Raw genomic sequence first — 23,647 nt, forward strand, 5'->3', positions numbered from 1 at the left:
AATCACTCTTGAGAAGTCTACTAGTGAAGCCTTAATTTTTCACTGTTCTCCCGTTTAAAATTTGGGTGCTCTCAACTCAGGAGACGGTTCCATGTTCCATGTGACTCACTAACAACCGAAAAGGTATGAAAATATTTGAAAAGAAGGTTATGATAGAGTTGGCTATACTGTGCTTGTTTTGTTATAGTGGGTTTTCTTCTCAAATTGAAAAAATTTTCAATTTGAAAGGATAAATCATTATAATAAAACATCCACCGGAGAGCTAACTCTATCATGTCAAACTTTTCAATTCTTTCCTTATGTTTTAGGTTAAGTTTGGGGAAAAGGTTGATGATAGAGAAAAACAATGAAAATGGTGAAGAATGTGGAGAGAGAGAGAGAGAGAGAGAGAGAGAGAGAGTGCTTAGTTGTTCGAGATGTTTATCTTTGTACTTTTCATTATTATTTTGTTTAATTATTATTATTATTATTATTATTATTATTAGGGGCCGTATTATTAGAGTAGTGAGTGAATGTCCTATAACACTTCACTGTCACCCAACTAAATAAAATTCTTCATACTCGAACTTCATTATACACAACTTTTTCAGTAGCATTACATTCCGTTTCTCTAAATCTTATGGCAAAGTTCTGCTACGCGGTCATTAGAGGGTGGCAACCAGGTATATACAGGCACTAGAGTAGCTGCAGGAACCAGGTAACTGAAATTCTCTCCCACCAATGTTTTTCAAATCGGATTCTCATAATTCCGTTTACTTTCTAAATCCCTTAGTACACGGGACTGTGAACCATTTCGTCAACAGGTACACAAATTTGTTGGCCAAGACTACATTGGATGTAATTCTATCGAAGAGGCGGAGTTACTGCTTAGAAAGAAAGGAATCAACAATTACTACAATGAGTTCAATCAAACATTAGAAGAGACAACCATACGGGCCACAACCGTACAACCCATACCCACGGTCAGCACTACTATAGGGGAGACTTGCGTGCAAACCGAGCACAATAGCCAATCAGTTTTACTTAGGAACATGGCTCTCGTCATTATTGGCCTACTTGTTGTTCTTATTGCTCTAATGGTTAGGTTGATTTTCCTATTGCAAGTGCAAAAACTATGTATATGGATATTTTGCAGTTTTGCTTATGTATATGTATTTCACCATGTATGTGAGAACTAGGTTGATTTGCATGCTGCGCTATGTACTTGCCTATTTTGTTGACACATTTCTCTAACTGCACTCTTGTGTAAGTGTGCTTCTAATATACTGCAACATAAGATATGTGCTCAAACACCAGGCACTCTGTTAAACTGTCTTTCTGTTTACGTTATATAGTGTCGTCCTACACCAGCTTATGTAGTGTCATATATATATAAGCTAGCCACACACTAGCTAATAAGCGTAAATTGAAAAGTTGTTCAAGACACTATATAAACTGTTCAAGAAATTATATAAGCTTCCCCACGCACATGTCTGTTAACGGATATGTCCGTTTAAGAGAAAACTACACATTCACATCACTTAATTCTTCTTGCATGGGTTACCATATACAATTGAGTCCTGATAAGGAGAGATCACTCTCTCCTTTGAATTAGAGCGCAACTTTTACCAACCGTCAAAATAGAGATGAGTATTATCTCGAGATAAAAAAGTTTGACGAGGCCATCTACAGATACAAATAATCCATTTAAGAGAAGGCATGTATCCTTGTATCCTTATACATCAAATAGGAAATGATACTCTGAATCGTAGAACTATAATGAAATATATGATCAACCAACATTTATCGAATTTGAAAAAGAGTCAGAAAAAATGGTTCGATCCTCTTATTTCTCGAACCAAGAGATCCATGAATCAGGATCCTGTTGCATATAGATACAAATGGTCCAATGGGAGCAAGAATTTCCAGGAACATTTGGAACATTTTGTTTCTGAGCAGAAGAGTCGTTTTCAAGTAGTGTTCCATCGATTGCATATTAATCAATATTGGTTTGATTGGTCCGAGGTTGTCAACAAACAAGATCTTTCTAAGTCACTTCGTTTCTTTTTGTCCAAGTCGCTTCCTTTTTTCTTTCATGTGTTCTACACTGTTCTGTGGATGCAATATCAAATATCAATGTAAATATGATTCGTCATCTTTCCCGCCACTTTCTAAAAACTGGAGTAAAATAACTCTCAAAGTCCCTTCTCTTAAACTGATAACGGACATGTTCTTCTCCACCATTCAGACCTTAATTTGCTGTGTAAGCCTATATAGTGTCTGGTAAGTCTTATATAGTGTCTTTCCTTATAGTCTTTAATAAGGCACATATAAAAATGTTTTGGGGGATACTATATAAGCTTTCCAAGACACCGCATAAGCTTTCAAAGAACATATCCGTGTAAGAGAAGGCCAACTCATGACTGAACCAATTTTTTTTGGATGATCAATAACTAATTACTACAAATTACTACTAACTTTATACATAATAATTCCTATTTATAAGCAGGCATTCCTATAAAAAAAACAAACTATAAGACATCTGTCAAATTAAAAATTAAAACATACCAAGGCTGAGTCTAAAAATATAACCATTTTTAGACACGTAACATGAAGATATGAAACATGCCATAAACATATGTAATACATACGCTGACTATAGAACATAGAATAAACATTAGTGTGTGGAATGGTTAATATGTGGACATGATTGATAACATAAAGACTCAGAACATTCAATAAGTCTGGAATATTCAATATAGTATAAATTAGGAATGTCCAAACGGGTACCCGACCCGGCTCGAACCCGACTTTTTGGGTTTTGAACGGGTATCGAGTTATCCGAACCCAGACCGGTTTTCAGCAGGTCGGGTTCAGAGTCAAGTATTTTGTTGAGAAGTGTGACCAAACCTTACCCTAACCCTATATTTTGGGTACCAATCGAGCTCGGGTTCGGGTTCGGATTTCAGGTAGGATAAAACTTTGTATAAATGAAGAAAGAAGACAATAAGAAATCTTATTTGAAATATATATCTACATTTTATTCCTTATATTTTCGGCTATCCACCAATCCTTCAAACAAAATAAAACTTCTAATGAACTTGAAATTAATTATCACTTATACTCAGACATAATTCTTTCATATGATTTAAAAATAGATGGACTCGGAATGAACTATAGACACATGATCACATGCAATTACTGAAAAAATTGAAAATCCCGACATAAATTTTCCATAATCCAATATATTAAATAACTCATCATTGTAAACATGAATGAGATCATAATCCAAATATTTATCTAACTCATTCTTTTATATGAGATTAGTAGTATGTAATTGAAACCGAATTTGGGGTTCGATTTTGGTCTGGGTTCGGTTTCGGGTTTTTTAGCCCTTTTAACGGGTTTAGGGCTAAATTATCGGGTCGGGTTTGGGCTTAGAAAGTGTGACCAAACCTTACCCTATGTATTTCGGTCTGGGTTCGAGTTCGGGTTTTGTCAGATTCGGGCAGGGTTCGGTGCGGGTTTTTTGTTTGGGTTTTGGACGGGTTTCGGGCAAGATGGACATCCCTAGTATAAATACATCATTAGATAAAGACTGGGAACAAAATAAAATATATAGTAATTCTGTAGTACTGGTTGTAGACTTGTAACAAGTTTCCATCCTTGGTTAGTTCAAAACTCCTTCATACGGAATGAAGTCTGACATTATGGGTAGGATTTTGCTGCTGCCTGATTTTTTGATTTTTTTAACCGACACAACTTTATTAGTACGTAAGTTGTACCACATTAGCTAGGAGTTGCACTTGAAGATGGTAACATCGATGGAGAAAAGGTCAACAATTTCTAGGTGAGGAAATGTCTGATACAGGTGATCCAAGAGAAACTCCAGCGGTTGACTCCACACCCTAGCGTAGTAGTCTTGCAATATGTGGAGTTCGATTTGTCTAGCACGAATTGGACAATTCCAGAAGGTGTACATGATAGCAATAGTGCCCTGGAAGTGAAAGAGCTTGTAACCATTTGGAGTCGAGGTCGTGAGGGTAAGCACCACATTTGTCCACTCTTCAGCACCAATATGGAATGCCAAAATTCCAGCGTCCCAAAGAGACCAATGTAGATGTCCCTTTGCTAAAACTCCAGGCTGAATCTGAATGTGTTTAGTGTTGAAGGACAAATATAGGTTTTCCAACCTTCTCCACTTCAAATTGTTGGAGTTAAAAATTTCAACAAAATGGACAATGACACTCTTGTTTTTATTGTCTCGGCTTTGAACTACAGTATGGTGGTTTAGTTTAAACAATCGGACTATGGTGAATTCTAAAGGTTCAATTGAATGCACCGACATGCCCATACACTCTGTCCAGAATTAAATCTTAGGCATACACAACATATGCAATTGATGAGTTATGGGTTTGCATACATAAAATTTGGTGTCTCTAAAAAGCTAAAAGCTCTTCACACAAACAAATAATACCTTGACTAGAAGATGCCATGATCCTAACACCGTTTGGGCAGAAGTCCAAATTTGGAGTAGGAATTGGTGGAATATGAGCAATGTTTGAAAGGAAGGAAGTATACAATTCGGCAAAGTGCTGGGTCTGAATCATGTAGCCCAGAAATGCTTTGTTCTTCATAACAAAATCGTTTATGAATGAACTCTCATAACCGAGTGACTCCCAATCATTGCATATAAATTTGGATTTCTGGAGCAATTGGAGAGGACCATGTGCAAGTATCTTTTGGCATAATTATGGGAATGTAGAGCTTCTTCTTCTTCTTCTTCTTCTTCTTCTTCTTCTTCTTCGTAATGAAAAGGTTTTCAGTTAATAATTGCCTTTGTGTGAGAAAAACGTTTCAGTCTATCTTAGTAATGCAATGCATTGGTAACTGAAAAGGTTTTCAGTTAATTGCCCATCCCGCCCAATTCCCATTGTGTGAGGAAAAAGTTTCAGTCTACCTTAGTAATGCATTGGTAACTGAAAAGGTTTTCAGTTATTATTCCAAAATTTCAATGTGCAATTTCAACTGTATTTCGATATATAATCACATATATATCGTGGATAGGTGGAAACATTGTGGATTGTTGTAATGTACAGTAGGAATACAAGTTAGTGTGACAGCTTATTTAGTGTCTGTGACAGCTTATATCATGTCGTTCATAACTTTCTAATTTACACTTATTAACTTGTTAGTAAGCACCTAATATAAAACACTCAATAAGCTATGAACGGCACTATATAAGCTATGAACAACACTATAAGTGTGCTTCAATGTATATTGCAACAGCACATATAGGCTCAAAATACCACCAAATGGATTACATCTTCAGAGTCCCCACTTTACACATCACAAAACTACACATTCACATCACTTACAATAACCTACTGAGGCATCAAAGAATGCATCCACAATACAACAAAATCTGCACAACAACATGCGGGTTGGGCTACCACTATACCAAAACTTCAATCCACCACTAGTAATGGTTTTCCAATTCCACTCTTCCACAGGGGAGCGTATAAATTATGGAGTGCTTCTTTGGCATTTGAGGATACCAGACGCCTTGGACGATTTCTAGTCTTCGTCTTGTTGTAAGCAAAAAAGTATCAAATTCTATCTCCTCCAAAATGCTCATCTCTGAATCCATGTCAGAGTGTTTTCGTTTCATCGACTGTAACAAGTAACAACAAACAATACCACTAATTAATATATACCAACAGTAATAAAATTACAACCTGGCATTATACAGAACCTCTCTGAAACTGTAAAGTAACAAGGAAATAAAAATTACCATCAATCTAGCACCAGGTGGTGGAGGATATCGTTGGGATGTAACCTCTGGAAAAGGTGCAGACAAACCAAATTCTTCTGGAGTATCGAACCCCCCTAGAAAGTTAAACCCTGAAATGAAAGCGGGAGAGCGAAGAAACATCACTGTCATAGCCATTTTGATATTTCTAGCCGCACAAAATAACTCGACTCTAACAGGATCAGTGTCTTTTCCAAGTCCACCAACATGACTTTTACCTAACATACCATTTGTTAGAATTTGTACCCATCGCAACTTCTGTATTGTCATAGACTTGTACTTACTTTCTATCTTCGCAAATCCAATTGAAAACTTTACAGAAAATACATTTAGGCTCCTAATGTTCTTTTCACTACTATATGTGTACATGCCCAAAACTTCTTCACAATCACATACTATTTCCCAAAGATATTTAGCCATGAAATTGACATCAAAACCCCAGGACCTCAGCAAATCTATTTCCACAATCACATTGTAGAAGTCTTTATTAACTAATAATTTAGTATCAATATCTAGGCACTTGGGAGACTGGGGATACTATTTCAAGAAACCCCTAAAAGTAGGACCATTCACAATCGCCACAAGTGCACCTATTCATCAAAAGTCTTTTTCTCTACATGACACTTTGCCTCCTCCCTTCTATGAAAATCCCTCACAGAACTCTCCTCTTCCCGAGACTCATAAAATTCGATTAATATACTGATACTGGTGATTTGAGTATAATGGAATTATAATATACTAAATTGGGCGAGAAGTGTGGGGATAAGAGTTTCTCCTGCTCCAAGAACAGGTGTTGGAAACAAACATAAGGAAATGTAGGGTTGGGCGGATAAGGCAAGGTAGGGAAAAGAGAGGGAAATGTGCTTCATTGGAGTGCGTGGAAGAGGGAGAAGAAGATTAAGTCCTATTCTGAAACATACTGTAGAAGATGGGTACAGAGAGAAGAAGATGGGGTCCTAATTTGGAAGAGGGTAAAATACTATTAACACTAGAGAGGAAGAAGGGCAAGGAAGTTCACATTTGTTTGCTGACATCGGTCCGACGTCCTGTTTTGGTACAAAAAAAATATGGGTCAACAATTTCAACGCCATATTGTGGTATATCTGCTAATTTGGGGTCCGATTCGTGTATTTGCCGAACAATTCTTGATATAAGTTTTGGATGATCAACTTTGTAGAGAATGGAGAAAGTGAAGAATTTGTTGAAACCAAAAGTAGACCCGCGAGAGCAATTGCGAGATTGGCAGAAACGACTTAGAAAAGAATGCAGAAACATTGAACGTCAAATCCTAGGCAAGCACAGTTAGTTTTCTTGTATGATGAGTACGTGTGATCTTCTTATAATTATTATTAAAGTCATGGGTGGTATGTTATATTTTGCAGATGTGAAGAAAGAAGAGAAAAGTGTACAAAAGGCAATCAAAGAGGCTGCCAAGAGAAATGACATGGGTTCTGCAAAGGTATATTAGTATATATAACAACAACCCCCATCACCTTTTTTAGCCAAGTACTTTACAGAAGTTCATAATATAGTATTCAGGTTTATTATCTGAAAATGCATCACTTGTTTTACTTGAAATCATTCTTTTTGGGGAATACCAAGTGTTAGTCGAGTGAATACTCAATAAGTTTGTGTACTTGACTACTTGGTATAGGCAATGCATAAGCTGAACAGTATTTTAGGACAGTGACATGACTTATTCATCAATATGTATGCAGCTATGGGAACTATGGTGCTTATAGAATCATGCATTATGGTTAGGTGAGATTTATGGTGTTGCGTGGTGCATGATACAAAATGTATAGTATTCAGCTTGTAGTTTTTAAGCTTGGCCTGCAACAAAAATGTTTAAATATTGGACTCTAGGGAAAGGAGTAGTGAAGGGGTGGTATTGAATGTTCGACCTAGCTAGAAGAGACTGAAATAATTGGGAAATTGAAAGATTGGAGGCATTCTAAGTTTCCATTTACCATATTGGAAAGAGATTTATGGAGGTGGATTGAAGAAATTGGATTTGGGAGGAGAAAGATGGTTTCACGGTGAAATCTTTCTACTGTATTGGCAAGGAATTTGCTTTTCTTGGCATTGGAGGGTGGATTTTCAGTTTTCCATATAGAAGAATTTGGACAAATTATATTCCGTCCAAAGTAGCTTTCTTTTGTTAGCTTGCATTCTTTGGTTGGATTTAGACTATCAGCAATCTTAATAGGAGGGGTATGAATTTAGCAAATCTTTGCTCACTTTGCAAAAGGGGGATGAAAGCATTGATCATCTTCTTGTCTTGTCCGCTAGCCACTGATGTATGGAGTTTATTCTTCAACTCCTTCCCCAAACCTTGGAGCTCAACGTCATATGTTAGAGAAGCTTTGGTGAAGAAGATGATAGTGGGTTCACTTTCTACCAAGGCAAAGTGGATAGTGGATCATAATCCATTTGCGGTCGCGTGGACAACTCAAGATTGTCAAACAGGTCAAAGAGTTTTGACTGGGATGGTATGTCTCCAACTTTTTGGAATTTGGGTTTTGTTGATTTTATGTATAGTGGCACACTCATGTAACTCGAAGGGGGGGGAGGCTTCTATCATCTTCCTACACCTATATATGATCATTACTTAGATAATAAAAAAGTTGTAATTTGGAATTTGAACAAAGAGTATTAATGTTTACCGATAAAAAAAAAAAAAACTGTTTCTGATACAACAATTAGACTAGATAATCTGATCAGGCTGTAAGTAAATTTCAGTGAATTGGTGGTTATATATTTCAAAGATGGTCTTCCATCTTTCAGATCCAAGCACATTTCATTCTGATGTCAAGTATCACCTGGGATATTTCTTACAAAGGAAGTAAAACACCTAAAGAAAAAAATATGGTCATATTTTTCCTATTACATGCACAACCCAGTGGGTCGGAGGCATCAAAAGTAAGCATGTAGCTTTTTGTTTAGTACTTTCATGTATTTCTTTTGTTTTGGTAATTGTATTTTTTCGTATGCTTTTCAGATTCAAACAGAAAAGCGTTTCTTATTTCATAAATTTTCAGGCCACTTGCTAAGGAAGTAGTGAGATCGAGAAGAGCTGTTAATCGTCTTCACGAGAACAAGGCACAAATGAATTCAATTTCTATGCACCTTGGTGAAAGTGTTGGTATGATTCTATACTCTTTGGTTGTATATATGTACTTGCATGCTTACGTACATGTTATTTGTTTTTCTGACTTAATTTTGCCTGCTCATGGACTAGTTTTTGTGCATTCTCATTGCTTGTGTATGTGTGTCTTACAGTTATGCAATTTGTTTATACTGAGACATACTTTGTAGTTTCATATTAAACCTAAAACATGATAATCATACTTACTAAAATACGGTTCAAATGGTTATGAAATAAAAGGAAATGAAAATGCTCATACTCATTCAATCATGGTCAAATTTGTTCATTTCTATTCATTGTTCCTCGGAATTATATTTCATTAATTATATTACTTATCTTTGTATTGAATAATCTTGATAGATACTTGTTGTTCTACAGTTCTAGAGGTCCTAGACTCCTAGGAAAACTGAGGCAGGTTTTGAAAGTTAGAACTTTGAAGCAAAGGATTTAGAATTAAAAGGGACTTAATGTTTTTTTTATTTTTTTCTGGCAAAGTTGGGTACGCTATTACTAGAAAATCATATATTTAATCATGTTGGTCGAGGGTATTCTGATGTCAAGTGTATCTGTGTCTGTCCTTGGCCCTCCTATATATATAGTTGTAGCAGATACTGTCCATGTTACTTTTGAAGCAGTTTTTAGCAGACCACTGCTTCCTCTATTGTGCCTTAGTTTGTGGGACTATTTTAAATGTTCCTCAGGAGTCAGAACTCTAGCGTGGACATCTCTATTCTCCATAATTTTGGAGGTTTCTATGGTTTGTAAACTTTTGTGTTAGGTGGTGGAAAAGGACAAAGGGTGCTTGTGTTTGCCCTGATTTGCTAAAGGAACTTATAATGTTGGATGTGAGAAAGTGACCAGCTAGTTGGATTTGTGTATCTGCACAACAAGGATAGGGTACAGTGTAGCCATCTTAGTGATCTACGAAAATGGTCAAGTCTGGATCGGTTGGAGGGAAGAATAACTATATCCATGATGACAAGATATTGTTTTTATCATTTTAAATGATTAAGGTTTATGTGGGGTAGGAATGTTGAATCCATTTGACAGTTGTGTAGCCACCTTGTGTTTTCATTTGTCGGAAGATGTGTGCTCATACTTAGTTCCTCTGTCAATTAAAGTTAGGGCCCAAGGACGGTGATAAGAGGTAACAGGATCATCATTGTGGAAACTCTGATTGAAGTTTTCTAGGGCTTTTGCTACAAAGGTTAGAAGAATAATGTAGCATAGGAAACAAATAAGTCTTATGAAGAGTGATTTTATCAATTTAATTGAAATATTCATCTTTGTGCACCTACTTTTAGCCAAAGCTTCGTAGATGGCCCAACATACCTATAATTATGACTATGTCATAAGGAAGGAACGTGGGAGTGTTTGAAAATGTGGAGAATGATATTGTTTCTTTTGATGAACAGAGCATTGATTAGGCTATATCCTTGGAGAGAAGTGGTTGCGACCAAATCAGTTGTTCCCACACCTGTTTAGTAATAGTGCATGCCATAAAAAGATGACGTAAATTCTTTGATTTTGAACTACATGAAGCATAGTCAGCATGTACCTCCCAAGAGTTTGTCCCTGAGCTGATCCCGAGTTTAATTTGCAATCTACCCCAAGCCAAACACCAAACACAAAATTTGATTTGCGATGGGACATTCGATCCGCATAATATGCTAGCAACAAAGTTCCCATCTTCACCTTGGACCCGTCTGTTTTCTGAGTCAAGATAGTTATGGAAAGATTTCACTGAAATTTTTTCTTGTTGCCCCACTTTTACCAAAGACAGTTCTCGTCACCTACTACCTTTATGTTCTCAAAAGCAGCTACCAGAGACACAAGCTTTTCTATATGCCATCACTAAACCCTTGTCTCAAGTGAAAGTTCCACAAAGGGTGGTCAAATTTGGTTTTAGTTATGGTTCTAGTGATCAGCGACAGTTCCATTCTTCTTCATTGCTGCTTGGCTTCTGTGAATCTATTTTCCGGAGGAGTATCTCCAGCCCACTCGTTGTGCCAGAACCTCACTCTGTTACTTTGCCCGACTAGGAAGCAATGCTCTTAGTTTATTCAACTAGCAAGACTAATCCCTTTCCAACATCAATGTGACTTGTTGACCCTTTTGGTGAACCATCCTAGATCTGTCTTGCCGTATTTAAAAGAATTAACCCTCTTCCATAGATATTCAGGACTCAGGACCATCGGCAAATCTCCATAACCACCCAGTAGATCAAGGTTCATTTTCATGATAAACATAAGATTAAGACCACCTTTAGATATTGGCTTACAAAGAGTCTTTTTGGTTTGATCAGTTGTGTCTTCCTTCTATTCTGTGGGACCCACCAAATATGTTTGGAAGAACCCTCTCGAGTCTATTTGCTAGGCCCGCTGGGATTGTGAACAGGGAGATGTAGTAAATAGGTGTACTAGCCAAAGTGCTATTGATGAGCATTAGCCTTCCTCCCTTAGATAGATATTTTCGTTTCCAAACTGCTAGTTTTTCTGGAAAAGGTCGATCACATAGTTCCAAACTGATTTATCCTTGAAAGATTCTTCTAAGGGGAGTCTGAGATAGCGACAAGGCAAACGATCAGTGCTGCAAGCCAAAGCATGGGCCAATACATTCACATTGTCCACATTCCACAACACAGCCATAAGCTAGAGATCGAGGATTTGGCTAATTTAATTTTCGGACATGAAATGGTGAAATCAGTTTGAACCAGTGCAAAATATATGGCAAACTGGACCTGAATGAGTGAAATTGCTTTAAGCACACGGACCTTTGCTAATAGATGGGTATAGGCAACGTATTGGACAAATTGGAACCTTCTTCAGTATAGCAATAATTGGTTGCATTGCTCTACCACATGACAATCCACAAATGAGATCCTGATCTACAGCCTTTTTCACCATTCTATAAAATGCCTCCGTGACTATATCGAAAATTAAGGGCGACATTGGGTCGCACTGCCTGATATGGGTGTTAAAGAGACATCGTTCAATTGGACCTCAGGATATAGCTCAAGAATTTCAACTCTATGAATTTTGTATTTTGGTGGGATTCCAAGCTAGCATAGTCTCTTGGCTCTTGTATATGTTATTTATGGCTTCTTAAGTTGTGTGTTTTCTCTTTGATGTGATTACCTTGACCAGATTAGTTCAGCCTAGGCGTTCGTCCTTGATGGTGACAAGGCGTGATATCTTTACCTGCTATTTCTATTTTATTAGAATTCTGATGTATTAGGAAAGTTAGTTTGGGTTTTATTTACTTGGAGCTTAAGAAACGTATCTATGTAAAGCCGTCAGAGCCTCCTTTTTTCAGTAGTAGTCTAAGTAATAAAGACTTGCTCTTTTGTTAGCCAAGTTTCTCGGCTTTATTTCGAGTTAAATATCTTCCATATTAATGATATCTGTCAACTGGTAACCAGAAGGGGTGGGATCAAGTAGTGGTGAAATTTATGCTATGTTGAATATGAGAAGGGAAGAAGTGCATCAGTAACAGTAGCCAAGGTACAAATCCGAAGAAGAAGGCTTCGATGACTTATTTGATTCCAAGGACAAGATGCTTGATTTGGAAATGTTAGATGAATGCTATAGCAAGGAAGTGGATGGGGAAAATGAGGTTTTGAGGGAGGGGGGGGGGTATGGAAACAGAACGGGATGAAGCATGAGAACAGCGAGGGGTGGTTTTGACTTTCTAATTGGTTACCTGTTGTTGCTTTTCTGTTTTGGGTATTTTTGGTTTTCCTTTCTTAGCTTTAAGGGTGTAATAGCCATGTTGGGGTGGAATATTGGTCTTGAAGAGTTTAGCTTCTGCCTAATAATTCAAGTATTGATGTTAACCTTTTAATATATTAATTTTTACGTATCAAAAGAAAAGAAAATATGGTAACTAGAGCTGGCAAATCCCTTCTTCAGTCTCTACTAAAATTTTGATTTTTCCTCTTTAAGATTCAATTTTTCTCATTCTCTTCATTGGATGGTGGAAAGAAACAGAGTCACAATGGTTGAAACAAGAGTTGGAGACTTGGAGACATCCTTCGTGACATCTCTGGGAAGATAAGTAGATGACGAATGTGAGAAACAATCATACCCCTGTGAACACTAAAACTGATAAAATTGATGCTTTGGAGATGATGGTGTCGGTAATTTTACAAACAGATGACTGGCAAGATGCTTTTGAATGAACTTCCTTTTTCTTCTTTGGAGGTCATTGAAACGGTAGATGGTTCTGTTGATTCTAGGGTTGACTCCTTTTTTCTGGCCCAAATAAGCAAAGTTATGTTATCAGTGAAGGGGACAATATAGAGCCTGATGAATCTTATAGTGATGAAAATGATGAGATGGTGTGTTCAACACGGTGACTCTGACCACGGAGCTTTGTCTGAATTAATCGCTAACCGCCAAGATCCACCGGCCCGAAGTTAGCCAGGGCGTGGTGGTGGCCAAGGATGGAGACGGGGGTGAAACTATAAGGTTTCGCCCCTCCAAAAAATTTCAGGATAGTGTATTACTACCCCCTCATAGACCTTTGCCCCCTAACCGAGATTCCTGGCTCCGTCCATGGTGGTGGCGCATGTGCTCAGCATCTGGCATTCTGGCCTACAGAAAGCTCCTCCTCCTCCTCATAACTGGCCTAGAAAAATCAATAATGCAGAAGTAATTTAACTCGAATTAAGGTCAAAACTTGGCTAACAAAAGAACAAGTGTTTATTACTCAAAAGAACAACTAGTGAGAAAGGAGTAAATACATAAGATTTTTAAGCTCCAAGCAAATAAAACCCTAATAAACTTTCCAAGTAAATCAGAATCCTAACAAAATAAAATAAAAATAGCAAGTAATGATACAACTCCATTATAGATGGACGCCTAGGCTGAAGCAATAATCACATTCACATCACTCTTTATTAGCACCTTGTTAAAAGGTTTATCCCTCATGTTTGATTCATCATAAACAACATCTTTTTACTGACAAAATTGAGAAAAGCGAAAATAAAACTGATAAACCGAAGTAACAAGTAGCCCTTTCATACTAGTTATTTGGGTTACTCCTAAATGATTTTACCATAAAGGGCTTCTTGACTTTGAAAGTCATTGACTTCACACAAGTTATGAGAAAAAAAATATACTGAAGGTCATAGACCGTAAAGACCGTCATTTTCAGGAATCCTTTTTCTAATCTTGTATAGCTAACTGGGAGTGGAAATGTGTGATTGAGACATCAGGGTCATTGTCAAGGCTAGACATTATGATCATTGTGAAGGTTCTAGTTGTTTAACCTTTTGGTGTAGCTGCTTCATTTTACTCGAAATTTATTTCACTAAATTGATATAACTCCTGCTAAACAAACATCTTGGGTTTTGCTGCCTAACATTTGAGCTCAATGTTTCAGTAGTATTCATCCTTCCAGGGATTCTAGGACGTTTAAAATTTAGGGCCATGCAAACTTAGAAGGTGCCAAACTTCATAGTTTTCATCTTCTTTTATGGATAATATTTGACATTGTCAATCAAACAGAAATGGTGATGGCTAAGAAAAATTGTTACGATGGTTTGTTCTTGTGTCAACAAGTTTGAGTAATACAAATAGTTAGAAGGAACTGAAAGGTTGAACGTTGTAAAGAAGTAAGATGAACTGGGAGTGGGAAATAATTATGAGGTGTAATATGAAAGCACTTTAATTAACGGAACCTATCAACCTTCTTTTTTCTTTTGGATTCAGTAAATGATCCACGAATTTTATGATTAAAAAGAAGAGTAAGATCTTTTAAATGCAACACCAAGTTTCTTCATACATCTTCCGTGATGATGATCGTGAAGTTCTCTGGACTATTTACCATACTTGTTCCTAGGCTTAAGTCTGAATGAAGTACCATGTATCAGCCATATCTTGGGAGCATAACAGTACTTTATGTGATTTTGCTTTTGTTGTGACCCTACGTTTCAAGAATAGAATTTGAAGAACATGCTAAATAATCTGATCATTTTTCCATTTTATATGTACAATGACATTATTAATGGTCAGAGGAAATTTAATGTTTTTCATCAACTTACTCATCCTGCAATTTTGAATTGCAGCAATCACTTGAACAGTGGGTCACTTATCCAAAAGCGCCGAGGTAATGAAACTTGTCAATAACCTCATGAAGGCTCCACAAGTGGCTGCAACGATGCAAGAATTTAGCAAAGAAATGACAAAGGTTCTGATCCTCTTCTATGTCGCTGTTAATTTTTCTTTCTGAAAACAGAATATTTATACTTCGTTCTCACTTTCGTGTTAATACTGAACTTCAAGTGAAAAACTTGTGTATAGTCACTTGCATGTCAAATAGTGGTCTGAAGTACTTGAAATGTGTCTTACTTGGCCATCTTGGGTGTTTGATTGTGAAGAAGGTAGACTTACACTCGTTACACTTGGTTTTGACTTGAGGTTAAAGCTAGCGGAGTGGTAGATTATGGTTAATACTGCACTAACACATGCATATAATGAATCACTCGATATACCATAGTAATGCAGATTTTTATGCATCTCTCCGTCATCTAATTCTAACTGTGTGCATGCATATTATTTTAGGCAGGGGTAATTGAAGAGATAGTGAATGATGTTGTTGACACTGCATTAGATTCAGAAGATTTAGAAGAAGAAACCAAAGAAGATGAAGTTGACAAGGTTTTGGCTGAACTAGCTGGTGAGATTGCGTCACAACTTCAAGAAGCCATTAGAAAAGAGAGAACAAAACAACCAACACATGAAGCAAAAACTGCAGAGGTATGCACTGAAGAGTTGCAATTCATCTAATATTCCTTTTCTTGAAGAATATAAAAAGTTGGCATCATAATTTTATGTTGCAGGGGGGTGCTATTATTGATGGTGTTGATGATGAGGAGGAACTGGAAGAGATAAGAGTCCGACTTGCTAGAGTGAGGACATAATGTATCCGCCGTTGATAATGAGTCTCTAGATATCCATTGATCGCGACACATGAACGCCTTTTGATCCCAGCTGGCCTTACAACTTTTAAGCAAGAAATGAGGCTCACCTCCCTCATTCAGAACATGTTACACTAAACCACCCTCAAATCTCTCTGACCCACTAAACCCCCCTCTTTTCAAGCCGTTTATATATAGCCTCCCTGGTTTTGTAAAAATAATTAAACCGGTCTAATTTTAATCTCCTCACCAAAAGTGTTTCCTTTTCTACCCTTTTATATATGGGGGAATATGAAAATCTAACTTCTTTAAAGAAAACGGAGGGAGTAACAGTGAATTCATCACGTCATTAATTTTTGTTTCCTTTATTGCCCTCGTTGTATTGTTGAAATTACATATTTGTCTTCCATTATAAATGAAACAAGAAAAGACAAGAAAATGGGACCCAATTATAAATGTTTTTAACACTAAGTAATTTGGTTGCTTCTAACGTGACAGTATGATTGGCCTATGGGCTTAAGATTTTTTGTCATACCTATTTAGTTTAAGAAATAGCCTTTTCTATTAAATTGTTGAGATGTTTAATTTTTAATGCTATGCTTAATTCAACGCTCATCGAGCGTACAGGAATGCTAGTAGAGATTTAAGATTGAAGAACACCGAAGATTACGAGAAAAAAATAAAAATGAAGAGCACCGTGATGTTCTTGTTTCTCCATTGAAGAAATAAGCTTCCACTTTCAATCTCTCTCTCAATCACCTTCGATTTTTATCAGTAATCAATTTCGATAGGTTTGGTTCGATCTCTCTTTCAATCACCTTCAATTTTTTTTAGACAGGAGCTTGGTTTGTTTGAAAATTTTGATTTTGAATCTATTAACTAATTTTCTTCAACTGTTTTAGATCTTCTTCAATTTCATCTTATTATTGGGTCTCAATCTTCTTCAAATTAATTGAATAGACTTGATGATGTCATCTCAACTTGTGGGTTTGAACAAATAGTTCCATTTTTTCTCTTCTTCTATCTTTTTTCCTTTCTTCCTTCAATTTTTCAATGTGCAAATGTATTCTCACTATAAATTCTACTATGTAGATATATTTTTACATATAAGTTTTCCTATGTAAATTTATTTTTGCATACTCGTTTTTCTATGCAAATTTATTTTTGCATACCAGTTTTTCTATGTAAATTTATTTTTGCATAGGTAGTACTTTATATGCAAATTTAATTTTGCATACTCGTTTTTCCATGCAAATCTATTTTTGCATAGTAGTTTTATATGAAAAGTTGTTTTTGCATAAGAATTTTACGTTGTGGCTTCTTAATGTTGCAGCTTCTTAATTCATAAAAAGTATTATGAACTCTGCTAATGTCAAAATGAATGGCATCCTTCACGATAATCTTTTAGAAGTGGTTAGTGAGAAGATGGCTGCAGAAAAATTACTGAGACTTTGGACGATGATGATTCTATAAAGGCCAGCAATCTTAATAACTCTTCAGATGACTTTGCAGCTTGGGATAAGAGGCTTCAAGTGGTTGAGATGTTTGGCATGAAAGTGGACTTTTTACGTGCCGAATGAAATTAGCCTGACATCTGACATAATATATGTAAATGTATTTTTACATAGTCATTATATATGTAAATCTATATTTACATAGTAACTTGATCTATGAAAACTTAAATTTACATAGTAATTTTTTGGTAATAAAAATTGCCAGACACCTGACAGAATATATGTAAATATAAAGTATAAAAGTTGTTATGTATAAAGATGCAAGATGTAGACACAAACACTGAAGTTTATCTTGTATCGGTGGCATCTAGAATGCAGCAGAGTAACACACGTTCACTATTATATTTAGGAATTATGGTGCAAATAACCTAGGAACACAACTTGCAGAAGTTTATACAATTGAGCATAACCGACAAGGTTATCTGGTTTCCTGGTTCTTTCACCAGATTTAGCACAACCTTTGATCTTTCTGCAAGCAGGGTCACCGAGATTTGATTCATTAAATGCGTCAGCTATGTTGAGCTCCAATTTTAAACTACTCATTGCAAAAAAAACACATTCAAGAAAACTAAAACTTCATATATTAACCACTTGTATAGATACAACTTGGTTCTACTTGTAGGTCAATAATAAACAAGCAAATGTACCATCATATATGTCTACGCAAACAAAGTTCCTAATCTAATCAAAACTAAACCAAACTCAGAGACAACGATTATTTCCCAAGGCATGGAATTCACTGGGGATTAGGTGGGCGGCTGTTAGTAGCGGAGACCCTGGAATCCCATTCAAGCAGCCTTGTAGCAGATAATCTCAATGAAGCACAAACAATCCTTCTTTGCTCCTGTTGTTGTCTCAATTGCTTCCACAAGCTCTTCCTTATATCGAAGATATAAATGTCTTGTACAACTTCTTCTTGTTTACACTAAGTTATAATGACAGAAAACCAATTAATAACAACAAAGATCATCTATGCAAAATTTAAAATGCATAATTGTATTACTATGCTAATTTAAAAATGCATAGTATAAATACTATGCAAAGTTAAGAATGCAGAGTGAAATTACCACCACACATTACACAAACATGAAAAAACAAATAAAAAATATTGTGCAAATTTAAGAATGCAGAGTACAAATACTATGCAAATCTAAGAATGCAGAGTAAAATTTAAGACTGCAGAATAAAAGTACTATGCAAAGTTAAGAATGCAGAGTAAAATTATCACCACACATTACACAAACATGAAAAACAAATAAAAAATACTATGCAAATTTAAGAATGCAGAGTAAAAACAACTACAAAAATATAGAAATGCATAGTGAAACTACTACATACACAAACATAAAAATCTAAAGTTTAAATTACAAAACTATGAAAACTTGAACTGATTTTAACAAGATTTGGTTTGTTCGTAGTTTTTGGAGCAATCATCTTCTCAATTTTATCTCCATCTCTTCTAGAGCTTGAAGGGTTGATTTTAAGAATGTAGACTAAAACTATTACGCAAATATAGGAATGCAGAGTAACCACAAACTACACATTCAACTTCAAGACTAAAACTACTATGCAAATATAAGAATGCAGAGTAACCACAAACTACATCTTCAGAGATTTTGTAAATTTAGTCTGCAAATATAAGAATGTAGACTAACCATAGACTACACATTCAACTTCAAGACTAAAACTATTATGCAAATATAAGAATACAGAACAACCACAGACTATATCTTCAGAGATTTTGTGAATTTAGTCTGCAAATATAAGAATGCAGACTAACCACAGACTACACATTCAACTTCAGTAATTAAATTACATAGAAGATGCTTACCCATGCAAATGATGAGAAATATAGACACTTTGGTGGAGAACATCCAATTAGCTTCACCACTTCCTTGGGGAGGTGGAAGAACATGTATTGTTTCGACTCCCACCTACGTGGCAAACGTCCATTGATAGGAGTCTCCACTTTATTTGTTTAATCGACAGGGCTAAAGCCCAATTCGCAATATCATGGATCAATGTACAGGCCCATTAACTCATGTGACTAAGGCTTTAGCCACATGGCTTGCCACTAATGTACTTTGATTTATGTCCAGATTCGTTTCTTATCAAAGAGATAATTATCAGTTGAAAGTTATAGTATATCACAATTACTCAAGCTACAAGATTACTTGAGCTACAAGGACTCTCTACTCTACCTATATAAATACCAAACTATTTTTCATTCAGAACTACGTTCTTGAGACTTGATCCCACTGATAATTTGGGTGCGTAGGCAAACCGCGAAGGTATCGGTTTCATCATTCCCCCGATCACCATTATTTTTCTAATTACTTTTCTACGTTCTTCGTCTTTTTCATCAACACTTTGTGTTTTGATCATATTTGGTCGAAACATAATTGGCGCCGTTTGCGATTCTTATACTACACCCTTGATCACGTTCTGCAAAATTTATGATGCATACTCGAAGAGCTCAAGGTCCCGATGTGATTACTGACGATCATCACGAACATGATGGTTAAGGACAACTTGGCGCTGACAGCATAATCCCTTCTAATACTGTCGTTCCACCAATGCGCCAAATTATTCAGCATGAGGTTATTGCCTCTGACGATTCTCCAGTATCTGATGCGGATAATGTAAGTCATATGTCTCGAGAAGCACTTCTTCAAAAGTTAAAGACTGTCCGCAAACAGAATAATTACTACATGCGTCATCTTAAACGACGCGCTCCACTCACAGATGATGTTGTATCTGTCACACCACAACGTCACACACACCAACGACATAATAGTGTGTGGGATTGTTTAAATGGTGAGGATGAGATTCGCGATATTCGCAACAGTCATCAACGAGTTAAGAGTAATGGACGACGAATTCCCCGACCTCCGCCGAGAAATCTCCACCCACTTGGTCACGTTCTCGGTAGGCAAGGTACTGCTAATAATCGTCCGATTGCACCCCACGATCCTACAAATTATCGGCACGTCCCGAGGAATTCGAGTGGCGAACAGAATAATGATCGCACTCATGATCGGAACCATCAGTATGGTGAAACACTTCAGCAACGCGGTTCTTATCATTCTGAACATTATCGTACTGAAAGCCCAACATACCATCCACAATCATCTCGACACGGAAACGATGAATCTTCGTCGTTTTCTTCTCGCTCGCTCTCATAGCGTCATCGCGGACTATGATCACGATCCAACATATACGGATCTGATGACTCCTCAACGTGTCAGAGAAATGATTAAAAAAGCTCTTCTGGACAGCGATCCTTTTGAATCGACACTAGAAAATCTGGCAGTTGAAGATGGTATTTTGGACAAATTTTCTCTCGCCGTCCAAAGGGCTACTCATAACAAAGACTTCAAACAACCAGAGTTTGATCAATATGATGATGTCGAGGGTTGCCCTATGCTTCATGTGATTAATTTCACAAACAAACTGGTTTTATTGGGAGGTGATGATGCTTTAAAATGCAAACTTTTCCCTTCTACATTAAAAGGGGAAGCGTTGGTATGGTTTAGCGAATTACCTCCGCGCTCTATTCGTCGGTTCAAGGACTTAACCGAAAAGTTTTCAAAACGTTTTCATCATAATCTAAAACGTCCAAATGGAGTCCGAGTTCTTTTCAACATCAAGCAACAACGTGAGGAAACTCTCCGTAGTTTTATAAATTTCGTTTCCGACAAAGTCAGAGCTGAGATTTCTGAGCAATCCGATCTAATGGTGGTTTACATTTTTAAAGAAGCTATCTTGTTTGATAAGGATGGGTTATACAACTCTCTTGTTTGGGATATTCCATCTTCCCGACGTGCATTATACCAGCGAGTTCAACAATTTATCAATGTTGAAAACGACATGGCTGCTCGAACTTCTCGTGACAAAGATAATAAAGGAAAAGATTTCAATGATCAGCGAAATAAACAGAAGAATCCGACTTTTGACCAACAGCAACCCAGTCAGAAACCTCCGTATAAGAAAGAAGACTCCACGAGCAGGACCGGAAAGCCTTTTACTGATTTTGAATTAACTCCGCTTAATACCAAATATGCGGTAGTTTACGACAAAATCAAGGATAAGAGCCTGCTCACTCCTCGTTTTCCTTGCGCGACGACACTAAAACAACTCGCGATAAATCATTATGGTGCAAATTTCATAATGATTATGGTCATGAGACAGAGAATTGTCGGTCTTTGCGGGGAAGAATTGAAAAGCTTGTGCAGAATGGGAAACTTGATCAATATGTGCGTAAAAGAAAGTAACAACTCAAGCTTTAACTATCATCGATCACAATGTCATTAAGGTTGGACATGCCATCATTGATTCATTGTCCAATACTCGAAAACCGCTTCGTCGTTCTAAAGTCAAATATCCGTCTAATTTGAAAACGGTTAACGGGATCAATTTAGGTGGAAGGTTTTATACGGAGACTATTGAAGATGAACCATTATGTTTCAGCGACCAAGATCTAATGGGCGTGCATGTTCCTCATTATGATCTTTGTCGTGATAAGCTGGCATATATCACGGTATATCGTGTACAACGATAATGATCGACACGGTAGTTCAGCTAAGCGTCATGTTTTTCGGGTGTTATCGCGGTATTCCTTTTATTGATAACTTGGTCACCCCGAAAATCGCCTATCGTTGGTTTTGATGGTACCGATTACTCATTCGTTGGAAAGGTGTCTCCGGTCATTCTTATGCGAAGGAAGTCAATATTGATTTCTTATTGATGGATTGTAAATCCCCTTACAATGTCATCCTTGGTCGAGATTGGATTCATTATATGGAAGCTGTCCGCCTCAACATATCATCAAGCCATCAAGTTCCCATTCAATAAAAAGTCGTAAAGGTCTTGTGCAATGATCAACCGGCATCTCTAATTTGCCACGACAATGTTCTCGATGATTATAAGAAGTCCGAAGTTGTTGGACGAACTATTTCGAAGTTCCAACGCCGTCAAATAGCAATTATAGCATCCGGGACCTTCAGTTTACTCTGCCAATAGAAATGTTGAAGGACCCCCGACAGTCGATCTACTTTTAGAAGTTCAAATTGGCCAACTCCCTGAAGAGACTACTTTTATTTCAGCTGAACTTCCAGAAGAGGAGAGACAAGAGCTTATTTTGTTATTGCGGAAGAATAATCATGTGTTTGCTTGGTGAATAGAGCAAATGCCTGGTATAGATCCTTCGGTGGCTTGTCATAAACTCGACATTGATCCTAATGCAAAACCAGTTCGACAAAAGTCCCGAAGGATGGCCCCCGATAGAAAGATGAAAGTGAAAGACAAAATCGACCGTCTCTTGTCTGTTAACTTTATAAGGCATGTGACTTATCCAACATGGATGTCAAATGTTGTCGCAGTGCCTAAAAAGAACGACAAATTACGTGTTTGTATCGATTTCACAAATCTCAATAAGGCTTGTCCGGTTCATCCGTGATCCATTGCCCTCAGATATCCGAAATAGTCGATGCAACATCCGGTTTTCAGCGTTTGTCTTTTTGGATGCTTATTCCGGTTATCATCGGATTACGTTATTCATTGAGGACCAAGAGTTCATCTTGCATTCATTCTGAGACCAAGGCATTTTCGTTACCAGTGTAATGCCTTTCGGTCTGAAAAACGCTGGAGCCACATATCAAAAGCTAGTCAACACTATTTTTTCTTACCTACTTGGAAAGACAGTCGAAGCATACATCGACGACATGGTTGTCAAATCTACAGAAGCACGATCATCTTCGATTTGCAAGCTATTTTCAACAGACTTTCCAATGTCAACATGCGTTTGAATCCGGCTAAGTGTTCTTTTGATTTATCATCTGGTAAATTCTTAGGATACATGATGACTAGACGCTGAATTGAAGCAAATCGGATCGATTCGAAAGCTGTCCTTGAAATGTCTTCTCCGGCGTCAAAGAAAGAAATTCAATGACTTACGGGACGCTTGGTTGTCCTAAATCGCTTTATCTCGGTATTCGATCGATGCCGCCCTTTTTCCAAACATTGAAAGACGCAGCAATTTGGACGGAGGGACCGTGAACTTGCATTTCGTCATTTGAAAGCATACTTAGTCCAACCTCCGGTTCTTGCCGGTCAAAGAACGGGCAGCCTATATGTGCGTATTTAGCGCCAATCATCATCATGCCGTAAGTGCCGTCTTATTTGTCAACGGTGGCGATGGGCGCCCTATATTCTTTGTTAGCAAGACTCTTTACAACCTGCTTTGAAACAAGATATTCTCGAGTGGAGAAAAT

At 37.1% G+C, this 23,647-nt stretch overlaps 1 protein-coding gene across 6 annotated transcripts; it reads left to right on the top strand.

Moving 5' to 3' along the window:
* The first annotated feature begins 6,203 nt into the window (after window positions 1–6,203).
* On the top strand, window positions 6,204–16,332 carry LOC147487434 (putative vacuolar protein sorting-associated protein 24 homolog 2). Of its 6 annotated transcripts, none has more exons than XR_015202087.1 (6): window positions 6,204–6,888; window positions 6,969–7,083; window positions 7,174–7,250; window positions 8,579–8,713; window positions 8,793–8,936; window positions 15,010–15,127. XR_015202087.1 is itself a non-coding variant. In XM_086572599.1 (5 exons), exons 3-5 carry the CDS (start codon window positions 15,054–15,056, stop codon window positions 15,862–15,864), a joined length of 354 nt encoding a protein of 117 aa, XP_086428725.1. In that variant the 5' UTR covers window positions 8,251–8,283; window positions 8,833–8,936; window positions 15,010–15,053; the 3' UTR covers window positions 15,865–16,332. The 6 variants fall into 6 exon arrangements, 1 of the variants encoding a protein (XP_086428725.1); XR_015202088.1 differs by having other exon boundaries at window positions 6,207–6,888; window positions 8,833–8,936; XR_015202089.1 differs by lacking the exon at window positions 8,579–8,713 and adding an exon at window positions 8,084–8,283 and having other exon boundaries at window positions 6,290–6,888; window positions 8,833–8,936; window positions 15,010–15,045.
* The last annotated feature ends 7,315 nt before the right edge of the window (window positions 16,333–23,647 follow it).

The sequence above is a fragment of the Coptis chinensis genome, chromosome 7 (assembly GCF_015680905.1).
Source record: "Coptis chinensis isolate HL-2020 chromosome 7, ASM1568090v1, whole genome shotgun sequence".
Taxonomy (NCBI): Eukaryota; Viridiplantae; Streptophyta; class Magnoliopsida; order Ranunculales; family Ranunculaceae; genus Coptis; species Coptis chinensis.